Source organism: Neopsephotus bourkii, unplaced genomic scaffold (genome assembly GCF_033783945.1).
Source record: "Neopsephotus bourkii isolate Nb327-2 ecotype Australia unplaced genomic scaffold, CSIRO-AGI_Nbou_v1 NB_196, whole genome shotgun sequence".
NCBI lineage: Eukaryota > Metazoa > Chordata > Aves > Psittaciformes > Psittacidae > Neopsephotus > Neopsephotus bourkii.
In genome coordinates, this window is record NW_026900709.1 from 16,841,398 (window position 1) to 16,858,113 (window position 16,716).

Below are 16,716 nucleotides of genomic sequence, written 5' to 3' on the forward strand. Positions count from 1 at the left end.
TCTCCAATAATGCTTCATTTTGATGAAGGGGGTTCTTTATGCCGAACAGCATGAAAAAAATTGCCTTAAAAACCATGTGTTTGTTTCAGGAAGCACAGCAATAGAATGAGATACATGGTGTTTTGCAAAACAAAGTCACTGACTCGTGCTGATAGCCAAGATATTTGTAGCCACTTCTGCTTTTCATGTACGATTTTTCTTTTTTTCTTGGTCAAGTTCTTTTAATGTCAGTAACCCATCTTTAAAGTAATTATTCTTTACTTAAAACCTTCTTGATTTAGTTAAATTCTCTTTCAGAGATATTTCTCCATGCTTTTTGAACTTTTCTCCAGGTTTTTGTCAGTGCAAAAGAAGGCCCAACAATAATGTATTACGTGGTTGTAATGAGTAAAGAGTGCAGAAACTTGCTAGACAGTAGAGAAGGAAATCTGAAAAAGAGTTCAGAGCACAAATCACATTAGCATTCAAATTAAGTGATTTTATACCAGGACTAAAGCATTTAATAGCGTAGAACAGTATTTCTAACCCAAAAGTTACTTTATTTTGAACAATAATTTGAAACATGAACCATGCACATTTCTTGTTCCTGGGTATCGGTCCAAAGCTTCCTGGAAAGGTATTTTGATAGATGGCATCTTGAGTCCCTATTAGGGGATATTGACAAACAGTTCAGCATACTGGGAAATTATATGCAACGGTTGGATACAGGTCCTAAGAATGCTCGTTTTAAGACATCATACATTTCAGTTTACAAATAACTTATGTTTAATGCAACTTGTATGGCAATTGCAGACACATGTTCTGTATGACGGTTATTCCAGTGTAATCTCAGTAATCAGCTTTTTTGGCATTTTACAATTTAACACATAGAGGAAGTAAAAATCAGTGAATCAGGTGATAAATCACCAAAACTGATTAAATGTAGAAAATTCTTACCTCTCTATGTCAGGGGAAGGAGAAGAGGCTGTTTGTGTTTTAGTGAGAGAGATGTGCTAAGTTTTCTAGGTTTAGGCGAAAATTAATGTAGAAGGCTAACAGAGGCACTGTGGGCCATTTGGCCAGTGTTGCCTTGCAGGTATTTCCATTCCATTCCAGCTGAGAAGAGGAAGAATTGTCTAATATTAATTAGTCTGGAGGTTTAGCGCCTTCTTGCATGAGCAGAGTGTTAGGTAGGAATGAAAACAGTGTACTCTGGGGTAAAGGGCAGCTGAATTAACTTTATATTAATTTCTGAGGTGACTTACGCAACACAATATTTGCTCTTGGCAGACAGTGCCAGGACTGTATTTTTCAGTATATTGAATCATTCTGCTTTGTACAGCAATACCTCAAAAATTGCAGCAAGTTCTTACCCAGAAAAAAATATTCCAGTAGAATTATCTGCTATTCTTTATTAAAATATAAATTGTTTCTCAATATAAGATTCTCAAATATTCATAATCCAAGTAAAAGCTGGAAGTTGGCTTGGAAACGTAATTTAGGAATATAGTCTCACTTTCCTGGGTTTATGAGATAGGCAGACCACAATACTGTATGTTTGCAGGAATGTTGTTAGCATTATTTAAACAGACATGTCATGGAGCTTGAATTATTGTAGATGGCGTTATTAACATTATGCTTGAAGTGCCACAGTAAAAGGAATTGAGAATTAACTGAAGTATTCTGTACTGGGGAGGGAGGAGGTTCTTGGCCAGAAGAGTTTCACAATTTGAGCATTAGTCACTTCTTCGTTACTGAACCCTTCTCACTGAAACCTGCACCGTTCTGTCGTCTACAGAATAGAACGTATCATAAGAGCATGATTTATTATTTTTTTTCTTTGAGGCATGGTATAACCTGTTCCTAGATTTATTCTTATTAAAGGTAAACAAATTTAATAAAGATTTGGCCATTGTTTGTTTCTGCAACTCCTGTATACCCAAATGACAGTAGTAAGCCAGGTACTATCATAGTATGAGTAGATCAGCCAAAGCTTTAGTCAGGCTGTACCAGTATTTTTGCCATTAAGCTCTTGCCTGAGGAAAGGGAGGGTTCAGGTGTTTTCCATTTTCGAACTCCTGTTTGCTCTTCTTCTGTTTGAAAAAGTAAAAATATTACTCAGATTTGAAAGTCAGTAGCAAAAGGAGGGAAGAAATACTTACTTCTTGCAGAAAATACCTCACCTGGATTTTTTTCAAGACTGTCTACCTGTCTTGTCCCAGAACTCTGAGAATGATGGTAGAGGCTTTTAAGGGGCTTTGAATGCCTGGCAATAGTGGTGAGTTAGGTCTGCATGTGTAGTACAGGTCAGGATCCTGCCTTATCCTACACACCTGCAGGAGATGGGGAGGAAACATTCTAATACCTACTTCTAAATATTTCTTGGAGCACACTTTTTCAAAGAGCTATTGCAATCAGCTGGGTTTGGGGTTTTTTAAAACTAAGATAACCATGAAACCTATTAGTTTACCTTTTAATCTGTTTACTTTACATTTTCATGCAAAGTTAGGCATGCTATCCCAATTTAAGGATTTGGGAAGTCAGTGATTGTGGAGAGAAAACATGCTAGCTTCAAGAGCGGGGAAGCTCATCAGAACCTTCTCCTCTTCCTCTTCATACTGCAATGTTTTTGGAGAATGAATCTCCTAAATCTTCTCCTTGTTCCTGGAATAAGAGTCCAGCAGAATTCCTGTTTTCTTTTTCTCCTTTGAAAATCCAGTAGTTTATTAGAAAGCAAATAATTCTGTAACTTCTGAGGTCCCAGCTACTTTTCCTCAAAGGAATTTCAAAGTCGGTCCTTTTTTAACACATCACAATTTTCTCATGGATCTGTCTGAACCCTTTCAGTGTACTTGGTAAAGTTTTTGAGACCTGCACTTACAACAGTGTAGTGTTCTGACAGGTGCATGTGGTATATTGTCTCCAAATCTTGTTTCTGATGTACAGGTACAATAAATACAGTTTTCGTAGATATCATTGTTGCTCCACAGAGTGACTGCATTAAGAAGTGAATAAATAAGGGAGGGGGCTTGTTAACATTATTTGTTAAATTACTACTGTGTCTCAGTTGGAGTATTCAGGAAAAGAATGACTAAAATGAAAAATACTGCTTTTGTTCTAGGTTCAGAGTCCTTCTTGGATGCAGCCTCAACCATATATAATGCAGCACCCAGTAAGTCTCTATGCTTCTTCATTGCTGTTTACTGTTTGTATAAACACTTTGCATACTTTAAACAACAGGAAATAGATCAATTCCCACTCAATTACTTCCAGACAATTACATCATGACTAAATAATGGATTCAAATAAAAAGAGAAACAATGATAGTAACCTGAACTGGGGCTTCGTTAGGAAAAAAAGAAAGCTTCCTTCACGGTATCAAAGTGATGAGAACAATCAGAGTTACCAAGTCAGCATCCTGAGGAAACTTTTTTTTATTAAATGAAAAGCACTTTGCAAGTACCATTGTTTTACATACTGTTTACCTATCAGGAGCTGGAATTGAAGACCCAAGGTTTTAAAATGGGTCTGGAGTAGGTTCAGAGTGGATGATTTGTGAAAGACAGATGGATGTAGTGATATAGATGACATTATGGGCACCCACTTAAGAAAACCTGCATAGCTGGTTCTGGCTTCACCACTCATGAGTAATGCTAGTCTCCCTACACTTTTGGCTGTGGCATCTGTACCAGACTGTCAGGCATTCTAATCTATACTCCCTGATGATATTTTGCTTCTTATCTATGTCATTTGCCAATTAAGTACCATAATATCTGAGACTTAGTGGGTTTCTTGAGATGAGTATTACAAATAATAACAGGAGCTTTAATATATGCCCTCCTGTAGTTAGCAAACAAGTCTGTTTCCAGATATAGAAAGGATATTGTCTTGACTTTAATTAACCTCTCCATACAGATTATAGAATGTAAATCTTCTTGGCAGAACATTTTCTTCTCATGCATGCAGAGAAGGTGATACTTAACCAGAACACCCTCTCGCAAGCTTAATTGTTGTATTTGTGGTTTTTGATGCTAAACACACATGCACACAACAGGTTTTAACTTTTTTGTCAACACAGATTTTCTTAAAAACAAAATCTTGCACACCATGCTGTGAAATACATGAGTTGATAAATTATAATGCTGTAAGGTGCATTAGTTTCACAGGTATACAAAATGGGATTTCACAGTTGAAAAGGAAGATTTAGATTCCTGACTTAAGTTCAGTTTTGGCCTGTGCAAAGACTGGTGCTGTCTTGCTCGTTTGCTTTGCAGAGAAGCCTGCAGTCTACAGACAGGAAATTCTTTTAGTGTTTGATGTGCCTGTGACTCATTTAATCTACACTGATCACATGGTTGTTTTTCCAACTATACTCTGTACGGGTGGTTTTTTCTTCTTCTTTTTTTCTTTTTGGTTGTTTTCAAGGATTAGTTATTGAATCGGAGTGCTGGCTTTCAGTGCACTGCAGTTATTTCTGTTAGTTTTGAGCCTCCATCAGTTTAATCAACACTTCTGCAAGCATAAGTCATACAAAGTATTTGGAAATATCTTTTTGTAGAGCATGGTTCATAAAATGAAATTTGTTGATAATCCTCCATTTCAGATAACTCTGGAAACCTCCATATTTAGCAATCTCAAGTGTTTAAAATTCTACATATACTTTTGATGAAGTTAACGAAATGGTATAGGAGTGATAGAGATCATCACAGCAGCTAGTATTTAGACAGAGAGTCAGTGTTGATAACCTGCTCTTCCAGAATGTGTGTTCTACTGAATCCAGCCATTAAGTGGGCAGCTGTCTTGTATGTGAACTTCACATTTGACAGGTAGAATTTTCGTAATACAAATGTTCTTCCAAAGCCTTCATTCTTAAGGATGAGAATTTCTTCCTAAAGCCTGAAATTGCAAAGCTTAACCTGAGTGAATCTGTGGCAGCACGTGTAGATTTTTGCTGTAAAGTTAGCATCTGGTTAAACTCATGTTTTACAAAGTGTTTTTAGCATGTGTCTCAAGCGCATTGTACTTAAGTTGTGTGTTCAATGGGAAGTCAATGTAGTTGTTAACCCATTCCCAAACTGTACAAAACACATCTGCTGAAGTAGAATATTCAGAATGCCCCAGACCTACTCCCTGAGTCAGTGTCTCGGTCTACGGAGAGTTCTTGTGGTATGTCACATCGGAAGGACTTAGACTTTCAAATGCAAAATGTAATTAAAATCCAGGTGTTGCCACAACCATTTCCTTCTTTCTCTGTTTTTTAATAGGGTGCTGTACTGACTCCCTCCATGGACCACACCATGTCACTACAGCCTGCATCGATGATAAGCCCTCTGACACAGCAGATGAGTCATCTTTCATTAGGCAGTACTGGAACAGTATGTAGCAATTGAATACGAACTAGAACTTACACAAGTAGAAAATACTGCATGTAGATCACAGTATGCATGTTCAGCCTGCATACAAGGGAAAAGTAGTCCTTCAGTCTTTTATCCAGTAAAATATTAATAGCTGCTTCCATTTTTAAATCTTATTCAGCTCTTTTTTGTCAGTCTATTACATGATCAGAAATTGGAAATTAATAAATGAAAATAGATCAAACCAAATGAAAGGAACTTAGGGGACAGATCCAAAGTTGTATTGGAAAGGGAAAAATAGTTGTTTTACTCTTCAGGAGAAATGATGATGATTTGGATTAACAGAGAAAGAAAAGTCCTTCACACCGTATTTGCAGTCTAAATTTGAGTTTTCTCGAAACAGGTTTCTGAAAAGCCTGTTGATGTCAAACACAAAAGTCTTTTTCTCATGTATATTACTTTAGGGAAACAGTTAATATCTGTTAAACAATATCATGATAGATATTTTGAGTACTCTTAAATTTACATTGAGCTTGAACTCAACTTAATGGACTCCCTGTCTTTTTAGTACATGCCAGCCACAACAGCTATGCAAGGAGCCTACATACCCCAATATACACATGTCCAGACAGCAGCAGTTCCTGTTGAGGTCAGTATATTTTATAAAAGACCAGAGATGGGAGACATGAATAAGATATTAGGTTTGGGGGGTTTTGTTTTGTTTTATTCCTAGAAAACTTGATTTTTAAAGCCTAACATTGTAACTGTGAGTGCACTGTGAATACACTGTATATTAAAGTTATAAAATACCATTATTATTTACTAATATAAATAGTAGCATAACAAAGAATGACCTGTACTTGTAGCAGTACAGTACTTGAAGCAGTATTCCATATGAGCATAACTGAGATGAGCTTTATGGGTTTTGAAGCCTAACTTCCAATAGGAAAACGTTAGGGTATGTTGTAGTTTTGTTTCTTTCATTTAGTTTTCCTGTGAGCAGACTTCTCTGCTAACAGACCATGATTATAACTTTTAGCAAAGAATCCTGATTTTTACCCTGGCATCTCAGGATACTTGTTTATTAGGCTATTTGCCTAAAAAACTCCTCTGCAAGTCCAGTTGAAAAGCATAAGTAAATGGTACACAATAGTTTGTCTACTATATCTTACACCATTTCATAGGTCAGCACTTCGTTAACAGAGGAGCTGGTATACTGCAGCTCTTGTATTCACAATGAGTGCTAGATAGTCTCTTCCAGAGCCTGTAAGGCAAAACATTTTATTTCAGTCTGTTTGCCCAGAAACTCTAGAAATTGTTTGGTTCAGTTTATTCATCTACCCACATGCAGATAAGGGTTTTTGATAATAGCTGGTAGCACTGTCTGCCAGAGCGTTATCAGCTGAATTAATTCCCTGGTTTCTTGGGGGTCTGTGTGCAAAGTCCCGGCTACAGTTCTTTGTGTTGCCTAGTGCCAGTCACACTACAGTACTTAAAGCAATAGTGTTTGTACATGTGGTAAGTAGATATTCTTCTCGCTGACCCTCAGAAGGAGAGGGGCAGAATGATCTTTAACATTTTCAGGTAGAAAATGTACTAGTAGTTATTTGCTCTGTGTATTTATTTTTATAATATTAAAGGTTTGTGGTTTATTTTAGTTATCAAGGCAGCTGGGGTAACACAACATTTGCTTGATCATTTTATTTCTTTGTTTGTTGAAATGTAAATTAGTGCAAAATTAACATCTCCAGTTTGGAATACCCCACTTGAGAAAAACTAGACTTTAGATTTGAAGACTGCTAATTGCATGAGTCACATCAAAATACAGATTGCAGCTAATGCTGCCTGATTTTTTGTCTCATGTCTTGTCTTCCTTTTTATTTGCAGGAAGCCAGTGGTCAGCAACAAGTTACAGTAGAGACGTCCAGTGACCATTCTCCATATACGTATCAGCAAAATAAGTAACTGTGAGGTAGGGGTTCATCCTGTCACATGAAAGATGTGAATTCAGAGATACTTTATTTCATAACCTGCAGTGCTCTGTATTGAATTTTAATTCTTTCTTTAATGTCATATAAATAACATCGATAACTCTGAGGACAGGCAGTGAGGTTAATTTGAACTTGGCCAAAGTTAGAAGCCAGGAAGGAAAGCACAGGTTCTAGAAGTCAGTTAATGAATTATGAGTAATAGAGTTTTAATAATTTTCTATAGCATAACTGGATTATGTTGGATTTTAATTTGTTCATCTTGGCAGTGTGCTATATACAAGAATAACAATGAATTAGTGCAAAACTATGAGAATCACGATGAGAAAGGGAACTGTATTTGCACATAAAATATCCACTAGTTCTGTGGTACATGGTAAGATTTGGAAGCAGCATTGCAACTGACTTAACAGACCACAGGCATGGAGTTAAGCTGGTAGACATCCTTGCTTGACCTTTTCTCCTGCGGACTTCCCTGTTCATCCTTTACCCTAGCAAAAAGCAGTTTGATCCAAAATTTTGACAGTTGTTTGTCAAAACACATCCTTGTTTGTCTCCAACTCCAGAGTTTCACTTTCCTGCTCCAGTTTTGCATGGCCTTTACTAACCAATAATTAACTTCACATGAGCCTCCTTCAATGCAAAATCTTTGCTTTCTGTAGATTGCCAGCGTGTGAAAATATTTGCACTAACTCTTCCCTTCTGCATCCTTCATATTTTGAAATTCTGGGATTTAATTCTTTCTTAACTCATCTTTTAAAAGTGCTTTGTAAACCAGGCAGCTTGAATACAAAATCATTTTAATCAAATTTCGAAGATCTCATAGTGAAAAATTCTATTCTGTTGCAGTAATGTTCCAGATGCTGTTAAGAACAGGTTTCTGCAGCTTTCACAGCATTTATTAGATACTAAAATATGATAATCAGTTATGTGTGAAGAATTTCCAATTGTGTGATATTCCCCCTAAAATACATAGATCTAACAATACACACGTTTTGGCATTACCTTGGATTTTGCAGGTCAGATGTGCTGTTTGACAACAATACTCTCATTCCCATTTTTGGCAGAGCAACTTTTTACATGTTCGAGAACGTAAAGATAGAAACAAACCAATGAGAAAACTTTGCACATTCAACAGAAGGCACCAGTCTGCACAGTGCAACACATGACCTGTGTTTATTATTGTAGTCAAGCCAAATGCTGGTATCTAGAGAAAGCCCATATCCTTGATTTGCTTCCAGGGCAGGGAGAAAACAAAGCCACAGACTCTTCCCCTTATCCATCGCCTGGTGTTAAAATCATGGCTCCTGCACGTTTCCCATGCCAAGGCTGTTGGCTGGTGTTAGCTGCTTTTCAATGAATTATTTGTTTTGCCTTAAGTCTTCCCTGTGGGCATGTAAAACCTCCTTACCAGTAGAGATCTGTGGTAGATGATGAAGTGTAATCCTGCATGTCATCTCCCCATCCTGCCTCTCTCTCCCAGTCTGTCAGTGTCTTTCCCATAGACTGGGACCAGGCAACAGTCTCCTGAAAGGATGAGGTGTGTTCCCATCTGAGACACATTTTATAATTACAACCATGTAGAATACCAAGCTCTGTGAGCAGTCCTGTTCGTTTGCTGTAAATCAATCCTCCATATATTTTATTCTTAAGAGAAGTACTTTTATCTGTATTTATATGCAGTGAAAGCCAGGGGAATCTATGTCAGCAGTGGCTATGGCAGTGAGCACGTGGGGAAGGTTAATATTACTCAGCTAATTTCAGCCTCAGAGTATGGCATTTGGTATTTCTGTCCCTGGAACATGTTGGTACTTGTCGGTTTTTGGACAGGTGAAGGGGAGGGAATTGAGAGTTATTTCTTGCCCTAAATACACTGCAGTCTCTTAAATTGTTGTGGCTTTGTCACTGTTTTCAAACTGAAACTTCAGTCTAAATGTACATGCAGCACTTTAGGGAATGTCCTATTAAAAGTCAATATGCATATTGCCATAAATAAGGAGTAAGTGACATCTAGCATATTGGCACAAGTGGATGCAGTCAATCAAAGATATATAGTGTCTTTCCTTTGTCAGCTACATTTAATCACTTTATAGCTTCTTTTCAGAAAGTTGCCATGTGAAAATAGTCAAAGGGACTTGAGAGGAAAAACATGTTATAATTATATATACACCTGTAAATGTACAAGCCTTAAAATAGCAGACTTTGTTTTGGGTGGAGAAATTCAACAATTGACTAAACTTTTTTTCATTAGCCATGTATTATTTTTTTTTTAATCCATATGGCAATATAAGCCAGTGCAGTAAATTGAGAAGTCTTCCTTCAAGTTTAATAAGCCCTGAGTTGCTGTTAAGTATTAGCAGTGATGGAGGCACAGTAGCTGTCTCTGCATAAGCTGTTGTACATAGCCTCCCTGAGGCTTCGCCAAAAGAAAGTTGTGTTCTTTTTCCAGACATCAAAAGCCTTGGAGATGCCACGGGAGTAAGCTCACGCACTCAAGCACTTTTGGTCAATTAAAAGGAAACAACAATAACAAAACAACAAAGAAGGGAATAGCTTTGAATGCAGTCTCAGGGTTCCCCAGTGGGAACTCCGCATGCTGAACAGGTATTGGAGATAAGAGGGGGGAAAATACAATACAGGCTGTATCCTGGCAGAGATATCCCTTATCCTGGGAAGGGCCAAGCACCTGTATTGCCACCTGTGTTAACTTCTCAAATTTATACTTGGATTCGCTTACTCTTCTCACAGCTCTCTAAAATAGGAAATATTTTAGTTTTGTCAACAGCTACATAAGAAAAAAAGGGGTGCAATTGTAACTCTGCTCTAGCTCTGACCTTTCTGTGTTACAGATGTCCAGTGTTGACCTGGCCTGGAGAAGGGTGCAAAGGCTGAAACAATCATGGATTTTACTGATCAATTGTGCTTTAGGAATTATTGACAGTTTTGCACAGGTTCTTGAAAATGTTATTTATAATGAAATCAACTAAAACTATTTTTGCTATAAGTTCTATAAGGTGCATAAGAAAAACCTTAAATTCATCTAGTAGCTGTTCCCATGAACAGGTTTATTTTAGTAAAAAAAAATTTTTATCAAGTGTTATGACGCAAAAAAAAAAAAGTTGAATTTCTGGGTATGCACAGATGACCACGAAGACTTATTCATGTGCATGACAGAATTTGTGTTTTGGTTTCTTTTTATTTTGTTGTTTTCTTTTTTTTTAATTTCCTTTTTTTTTTTATTTTCCTTTTTTTTTTTTTTGTAATTGTATGAAATGGGTTTTCTGAAGTTTAAAATAGTAAAACATCTAAGACGATGTTCTGTGCTTGCAGTGTGTGAGTGTTGCTTTAGTGCAGTGTTGCAATTATAGTGTCTGGTCTTTTAGCTTTCTGTTTTTCTTTTAATGTAGTGTGAAGTGTCTTATCCTTTTCTATAAATTCCAATTTGCCTTAAATCTTTCAATGCTGTAGCTGTTTCAGTAAGTAGTCCAAACTAATGGTGTAGAATGCTTTGACCAAATGAGCTGGTCTATTATGCCTTGTAAAACAGCAGCATAGGGCTTTTAAAGGTAGTCAATAAAAATTGCTGAAAATTTGGCTTTTTTAATGTGTAGTAAGTGTTTTTAATGATTTTTCACATAATATGTAAGGTAGTGAAATGCAAGAGGGAAAAAAATGTTTTGTGTGAAACACATTTTCTGACTGGGGAAATTTTAATAGGATAAATTGTTTGTAAGGCCATATGCCAATAGTTCCCTCTGGTAGTTTGAATGATTTAGGAACTCTGCTGTATGATGCAATGTAAAATCTTTTTTTGCCTTTTTTCAGAAACTAACTTGATGTTCTAGTTTTAGCATAGGTAGAGTAGGGAGTTTGGGGTGGAGATATCACCGAATGTTTTTGTCCTTCCTTTATACTAATGATAGTGCTTTAGGATGAGGATTGTGCTGAGACTTAGCAAACAGAAAAGTTGCTATTACAGCAAAATGGCAAAAGCTAAAGGACTTGTTTTCAAACATACGCTGAGATGTAAGTAGAAGCATAATTGATTGGGTACTAGCTCTCTATAGTAGGTAAATAAAAATAAAAAGACTTGGCACTTTTAAAAGGTAACTTTACCAAAGAACAAAGAGCCAGTAACCAATAATTCTGATTTGTCTCAGCATTACGTCTTCTGTACTCTTTATTTTTGCCGGACCAGTTTGCGGTTAGGAGAATGTGCCTTTTTTGTACATTTGCATTTAGGTTTTATAATTTTAATTGACGTATGGACACAAAAGCATGAAGGAAGACTTGGATCCAAGCAGTGCCACACTTTACATCATCACTACAAGTGTTAAGTGTAAAGAAAACCAATTTTGAAACTATGAAATTCCTGATTCATAAATACACAGTTATTTGTACTTCACATATTAGATAATTCACTGCTACTAAAGCTCTTTATTACAATTGCATATGTTTTAAATCGAATGATAAATTAAGTTGTCTTCCAAAACTGTGTACTTCTCTGGTCAGCTGTATATGATCAGTTATCTACCTCAAAGTTTATTTCCTTTTGTATTGGGACAGGTTGCTGGCCCTCCCTGTTTCCACAGACCAAATCATCCTAGCTCGGGAGCTAGGGCTAAGCAGTTGTTTCTTTCAAGTATTTTTTAGTTTTTAAATTTTGTGTGAGTATTGGAGTATAGATGTCGGTGACATTTCATAGTTTCAAAAGTAAATTGCTGCTCTGAGAAGTGTAGATTCTAGTGAAATACATAGTCATAAGAGATGTGTTTTTGTTTTTTCTTTTTTTAAGAAGTTGTGGTATTATTGGTTCTATGCTCCCTGGAATATTACTGCTTTGTAAAAGTCCAGACTTCCTGCAGCACCTTGCCTGTATCTGGTAACTTTCCAAACCTGGATCTCTCACTACTTGATATTTTTGCGTTAATTAAAACTGCAGTATGATAGCTGTGTTAGAGGGAGGGAAGAGCTGCTGCCAGAAATGTCTGAACTAAGTGCCATACTCATTGTCTGGGTAAGATTTGGGAAATTTAACCTCTGTACATAAAGAAATAATCAGTTACTTAAACATCACATAGTAGACAGCCATTAAATTATAAAAAATTAATTTATGAAGAAAGACCTTTTGTACAGATTGAAAAAAAAAAAAAGATTTTCATAGAGATATCTATATGATCAAGAGAGTTAATTTTTTATTTTTGTTTTACTAGTGCCACAAACTTGCCAGTGGTAACTTATTTGTCCGGTTCAAGATAACTCTGTAGTTTTGTTTCCTAGGACTTGTTGTTAAACGCCAAAAGACATTTTTGAACTGTAAATTTGATTAGATTGTTAGCTTTTTTCTGTTTTATTTCTTTGAAAACTTTTGAATAAAAAAGATCCAAAAAAATGAAAACCCATCGTCTTTTTCCTTCAGCCTTTCCTTTAGTGGGGGAAAACCCAACAGGTTGCGGTAAAACCTTGGTGTTCATTTTGAAGTGCTTGGAGTAGCTTTCTGCTTTACAGTCCGGGTTTTTCCATCCTGCCTTGTGGTAAAAGCAAATCTTAACTCTTTCAAACCACATTCTTTCAGACAAGACAGGGAGAGATTTAGGAAAAACATATGTTGAGATACCTGGTTTGAATGCGAGAACTCTGTTGCCCTCTCTGTCAGCTCGCACAGAGAGTTATGTGTAACCAGGCCTGCACACTGTAGTTGTAAGCAGGCCAGTTTTGTAGAAGTGTGGAGATGTAGGTCACTTCGGTAGTTCATAGCACTGAACTGCTGCCTGAAAGTGCTTTCACCTTCCCACGTGCAGTGGCATTGGGTGGCATGCCCAGTTCGGGAGAGCAGAGGTGATGCTGTACTGGAATTCAAAATGATCCCAAGTGTTTGCCTTCCACCTGCAATCTGTAAGCACTTTATTTCTTTAAAGATGGTCTCTGATTTTTATTACCCTTTTGGCAAGATCACTGTTGCTGATGATACATGTCAGATAGAGGATTGTTCTACCTAAAGTAAGGCTTGGGGGGAAAAAAAGACAGGAAAATGCGAACTACTGCATTGCTTCAGCCAAATGCTTTACCAACTGTGTGGTCCTCAACATAGCTGTGTATCGATGAGTGTGCCAGGAGAGGGGCTTTGACCTAGTCTTGGGCACTCAGAGGTGCACCCAGTGGCAGAGAGCAATGGCTAGGTGATCCAGTGGGTTCCTGTGACTTGCCACTAGTGCTGGATTGGCAAAGAGGAGGCTCATTTGCAACAGGCTGTGCTGTCCTGGAGAACCTTCCTCCCACCCTGGGAGACAGTCCTTTACACTGTACACGTGGTTTTGACGTATTCCAAGAGCTCCATTGACCTTGCACCAGGCCAGGCACCCTGCTGGGCGGGCAGCCACAACTTCTCTGAGCAGCCTGTTCCAGTGCCTCCCCACCCTCACAGTGAAGAAATTCTTCCTAATACCTAACCTAAATCTAACCCAATTTAAAGCGATTCCCCCTTGTCCTGTCCCTACATGCCCTTGTAAAAAGTCCCTCTCTAGATTTCTTGTAAGGCCCCCTTTAGGTACTGGAAGACTGCTCTGAGGTCTGGAATATTCTCCAGGCTGAACAAACCCAACTCTCTCAGCCTGTCTTTGTAGGAAAGGTGCTCCAGCCCTCTGAAAATACGTGTTTTTCCGGTGGAGCTAGTGAAAGGGACTCACTTAGAAGTTACACTACCTTATGCAATAAGGACATCCTTAATAATGATGGCTCTTACTATTAATGAAGCAAAAAAGTCCCAACAAAACAAGCAACCCAGTCCCTCACTGTGTGGTATTAAACACATTTAGACTTGTAACTGAAAAAAATCTAAGCATTTTATGATAATTTAAATAGTGGCCCACTGTGTTGCCTGTATAAAATGCAATGGATGAGAAATTAAGATTTTTAAAGGGTTTTGTTACATTATTCTTGTTCACCATAAAACTGAATTTCAGATCAATAAGCAGTCTTTTTTAATTAAGTGTGCATACTACCTCACAAAAGCTGTATGTGGTACATTCAGAATAATGCGGGTTGGAAAGGCTTTTTGCTGTCTATTTGCTTTTCCAGTCAGCCATATTATAAACTTAGGTCTCTTACTGTAGCTCCAAATATATTTGAATTGAATGGACACTTTCAGATTTGTACCCTTTACCTGATACAAGGTTGTATCATTTTTATCAGGCAATCTGCAATAATCATAGAATCATAGAATAGTTAGGGTTGGAAAGGACCTTAAGATCATCTAGTTCCAAACCCCCCTACCATGGGCAGGGACACCTTACACTAAGCCATGTCACCCAAGGCTCTGTCCAACATGGCCTTGAACACCGCCAGGGATGGAGCGTTCACAGCTTCCTTGGGCAACCCATTCCAGTGCCTCACCACCCTCACAGTAAAGAACTTCTTCCTTATATCCAATCTAAACTTCCCCTGTTTAAGTTTTAACCCATTACCCCTTGTCCTATCACTACAGTCCCTAATGAAGAGTCCCTCCCCAGCATCCCTATAGCCCCCCTTCAGATACTGGAAGGCTGCTATGAGGTCTCCATGCAGCCTTCTCTTCTCCAGGCTGAACAGCCTGTCTTCATACAGGAGGTGCTCCAGTCCCCTGGTCATCCTCGTGGCCCTCCTCTGGACTTGTTCCAACAGTTCCATGTCCTTTTTATGTTTAGGATACCAGATCTGCACACAGTACTCCAAGTGAGGCAATGTCTTTATGTAATATGCTTTTGTTATATATAATAAAGTTCATATTTATTGCCAGCTAGCTTGTTCAAACATTGGCTCCATTCTGTTGCACACAGCTTGTTTTGAACCCTACCTGCAAACATGCTGTGAATAGGTTTTTTTTTTACCTATTAACAAATACTTCTAAGCATCATTTTCTTGTGGGATGATTCTGTACCAATACAAATGTTTTTTGCAACTCTGTTGCTTGTTGGCTGTTAGTGATTAGAAAGTATCCTTTCTTTAGGTACTGAACAAAATCTTACCTATTTTGTGCACTAGGCAGGTGCAAGATGAGTGCAAGTAATGCATTAACAGCAGTGTGGCAAAGTAGCAAAGTCCTGTTGATAGCTGAGCCCTGCTAATGACTTTGCATATATTAAGCTAGAATCTTTGAGGAGCTCTTTCCTCATACTCTTTGTCAGTTTCTCTCGGGGGGATGGGGAAAAAAGTGGTGTTCTGCCCTCTCCTCCCAGCTTTTAATTTATGCTGTGGTACATGCACCAATCCAGACAAACCTGATGATTGACTAAAGCTCTGCCACCTCCCTTTCTGCAGAAACATCATATGAGAAATGCATTTTGTGTGCCAGAATATGAGTTTGTACTCCTACTCCTCCTGTGCACACTTCACTGCACTTGTTCCTTTTGCTTTGATCAACTGCTCCATAAGCATTTGCCAACTTTCACATGCGTTGGAATAAGATACTCAGTCCTGTACTGCCCAGCACTGTCTTATTGTGAAAGCCAGTGCGTTATTTGGTGGCGTTTAAGACATGTATGCTATTACCTTCCAAAACACTTGCAACAGTGACATACTCTTTCAACTGTGAAAGATCATCTGTGTCATTCCTTAGCCAACAAATTCTGGCGTTGATTAACCCAAACAAATCTGAGGCTTTTGGCTTTCAGACTTGGTCCATTAATTCTATCCAGAATAGGGGTTAGGATATACAAAACCTATTCTGTTTGGCAACTTCTCCAGCTGAGAAAAGCCAAGCTGATTTCAGAACAGCAAAGATTTACAGTGTGGTGACCAGAGGGAGTGTGGAAAAGCCTGCATGTGGAATGAGTCAGTCTTTCCTTTTCAGGACAGCTCTAACTGCATCAACCATCTGAGAAACCTGTGGGGCCCATTTCTGTAGTAAAGAAAAAGTCGTATCACAGGAAAATATACTACTGGAGTATTTTTCCATGTCCAAGAAGAAAAGACAGCTTGTCAGCGGCCAAGCTTTAACTCTTGAAGTTATCTTGCCTTTTTCAACAGTATCCCCTCACTCAGTATGTAACATCAGTGGTGTTCTGAATTCTGCTGTGCTTTCTCGGTCTCCCTGCAGCTGAATAAACTGATCTCTTTCGACAGCTTCACTGGGACGGAAAGATCTTTGGAGAACGTGCAGAATGAAGGTATGTGGCAGCCTAAAAACATCCCACATGCACACCACAGGTGTTCACAGCAACCTGCTCAGGCAGCTTTCTAAGCAGCTTTATTGTTTTAGAGCCTAACATGCTAATGTCGCCAAGGGAAAACACATTTGGGAAATGATTTCTGCATGTACACTGCTGATCCTAGGTAGTCATCTGCAGTAGGAGTTTTCCCTGGTATTTTTACTACCGGACATTCACACACACAGCTGATGTTTTCAGGCAATGTCCTTG

At 38.1% G+C, this 16,716-nt stretch overlaps 1 protein-coding gene across 7 annotated transcripts in view; it reads left to right on the forward strand.

Moving 5' to 3' along the window:
* RBMS1 (RNA binding motif single stranded interacting protein 1) overlaps positions 1–16,293 on the forward strand; it is a 151,884-nt gene extending 135,591 nt beyond the window's left edge. For 6 of the 7 annotated variants that reach the window (XM_061344169.1, XM_061344173.1, XM_061344172.1 and 3 more), the window contains exons 10-14: positions 3,101–3,151; positions 5,244–5,354; positions 5,902–5,982; positions 7,221–7,305; positions 10,171–10,925. In XM_061344169.1, coding sequence (XP_061200153.1) covers positions 3,101–3,151; positions 5,244–5,354; positions 5,902–5,982; positions 7,221–7,298 — 321 coding nt within the window. In that variant the 3' untranslated portion in view covers positions 7,299–7,305; positions 10,171–10,925. Of the gene's footprint in view, positions 1–3,100; positions 3,152–5,243; positions 5,355–5,901; positions 5,983–7,220; positions 7,306–10,170; positions 10,926–16,148 lie in introns of those variants that run through there. The other variant, XM_061344171.1, reaches the window with a different exon arrangement.
* Positions 16,294–16,716: the final 423 nt, after the last annotated feature.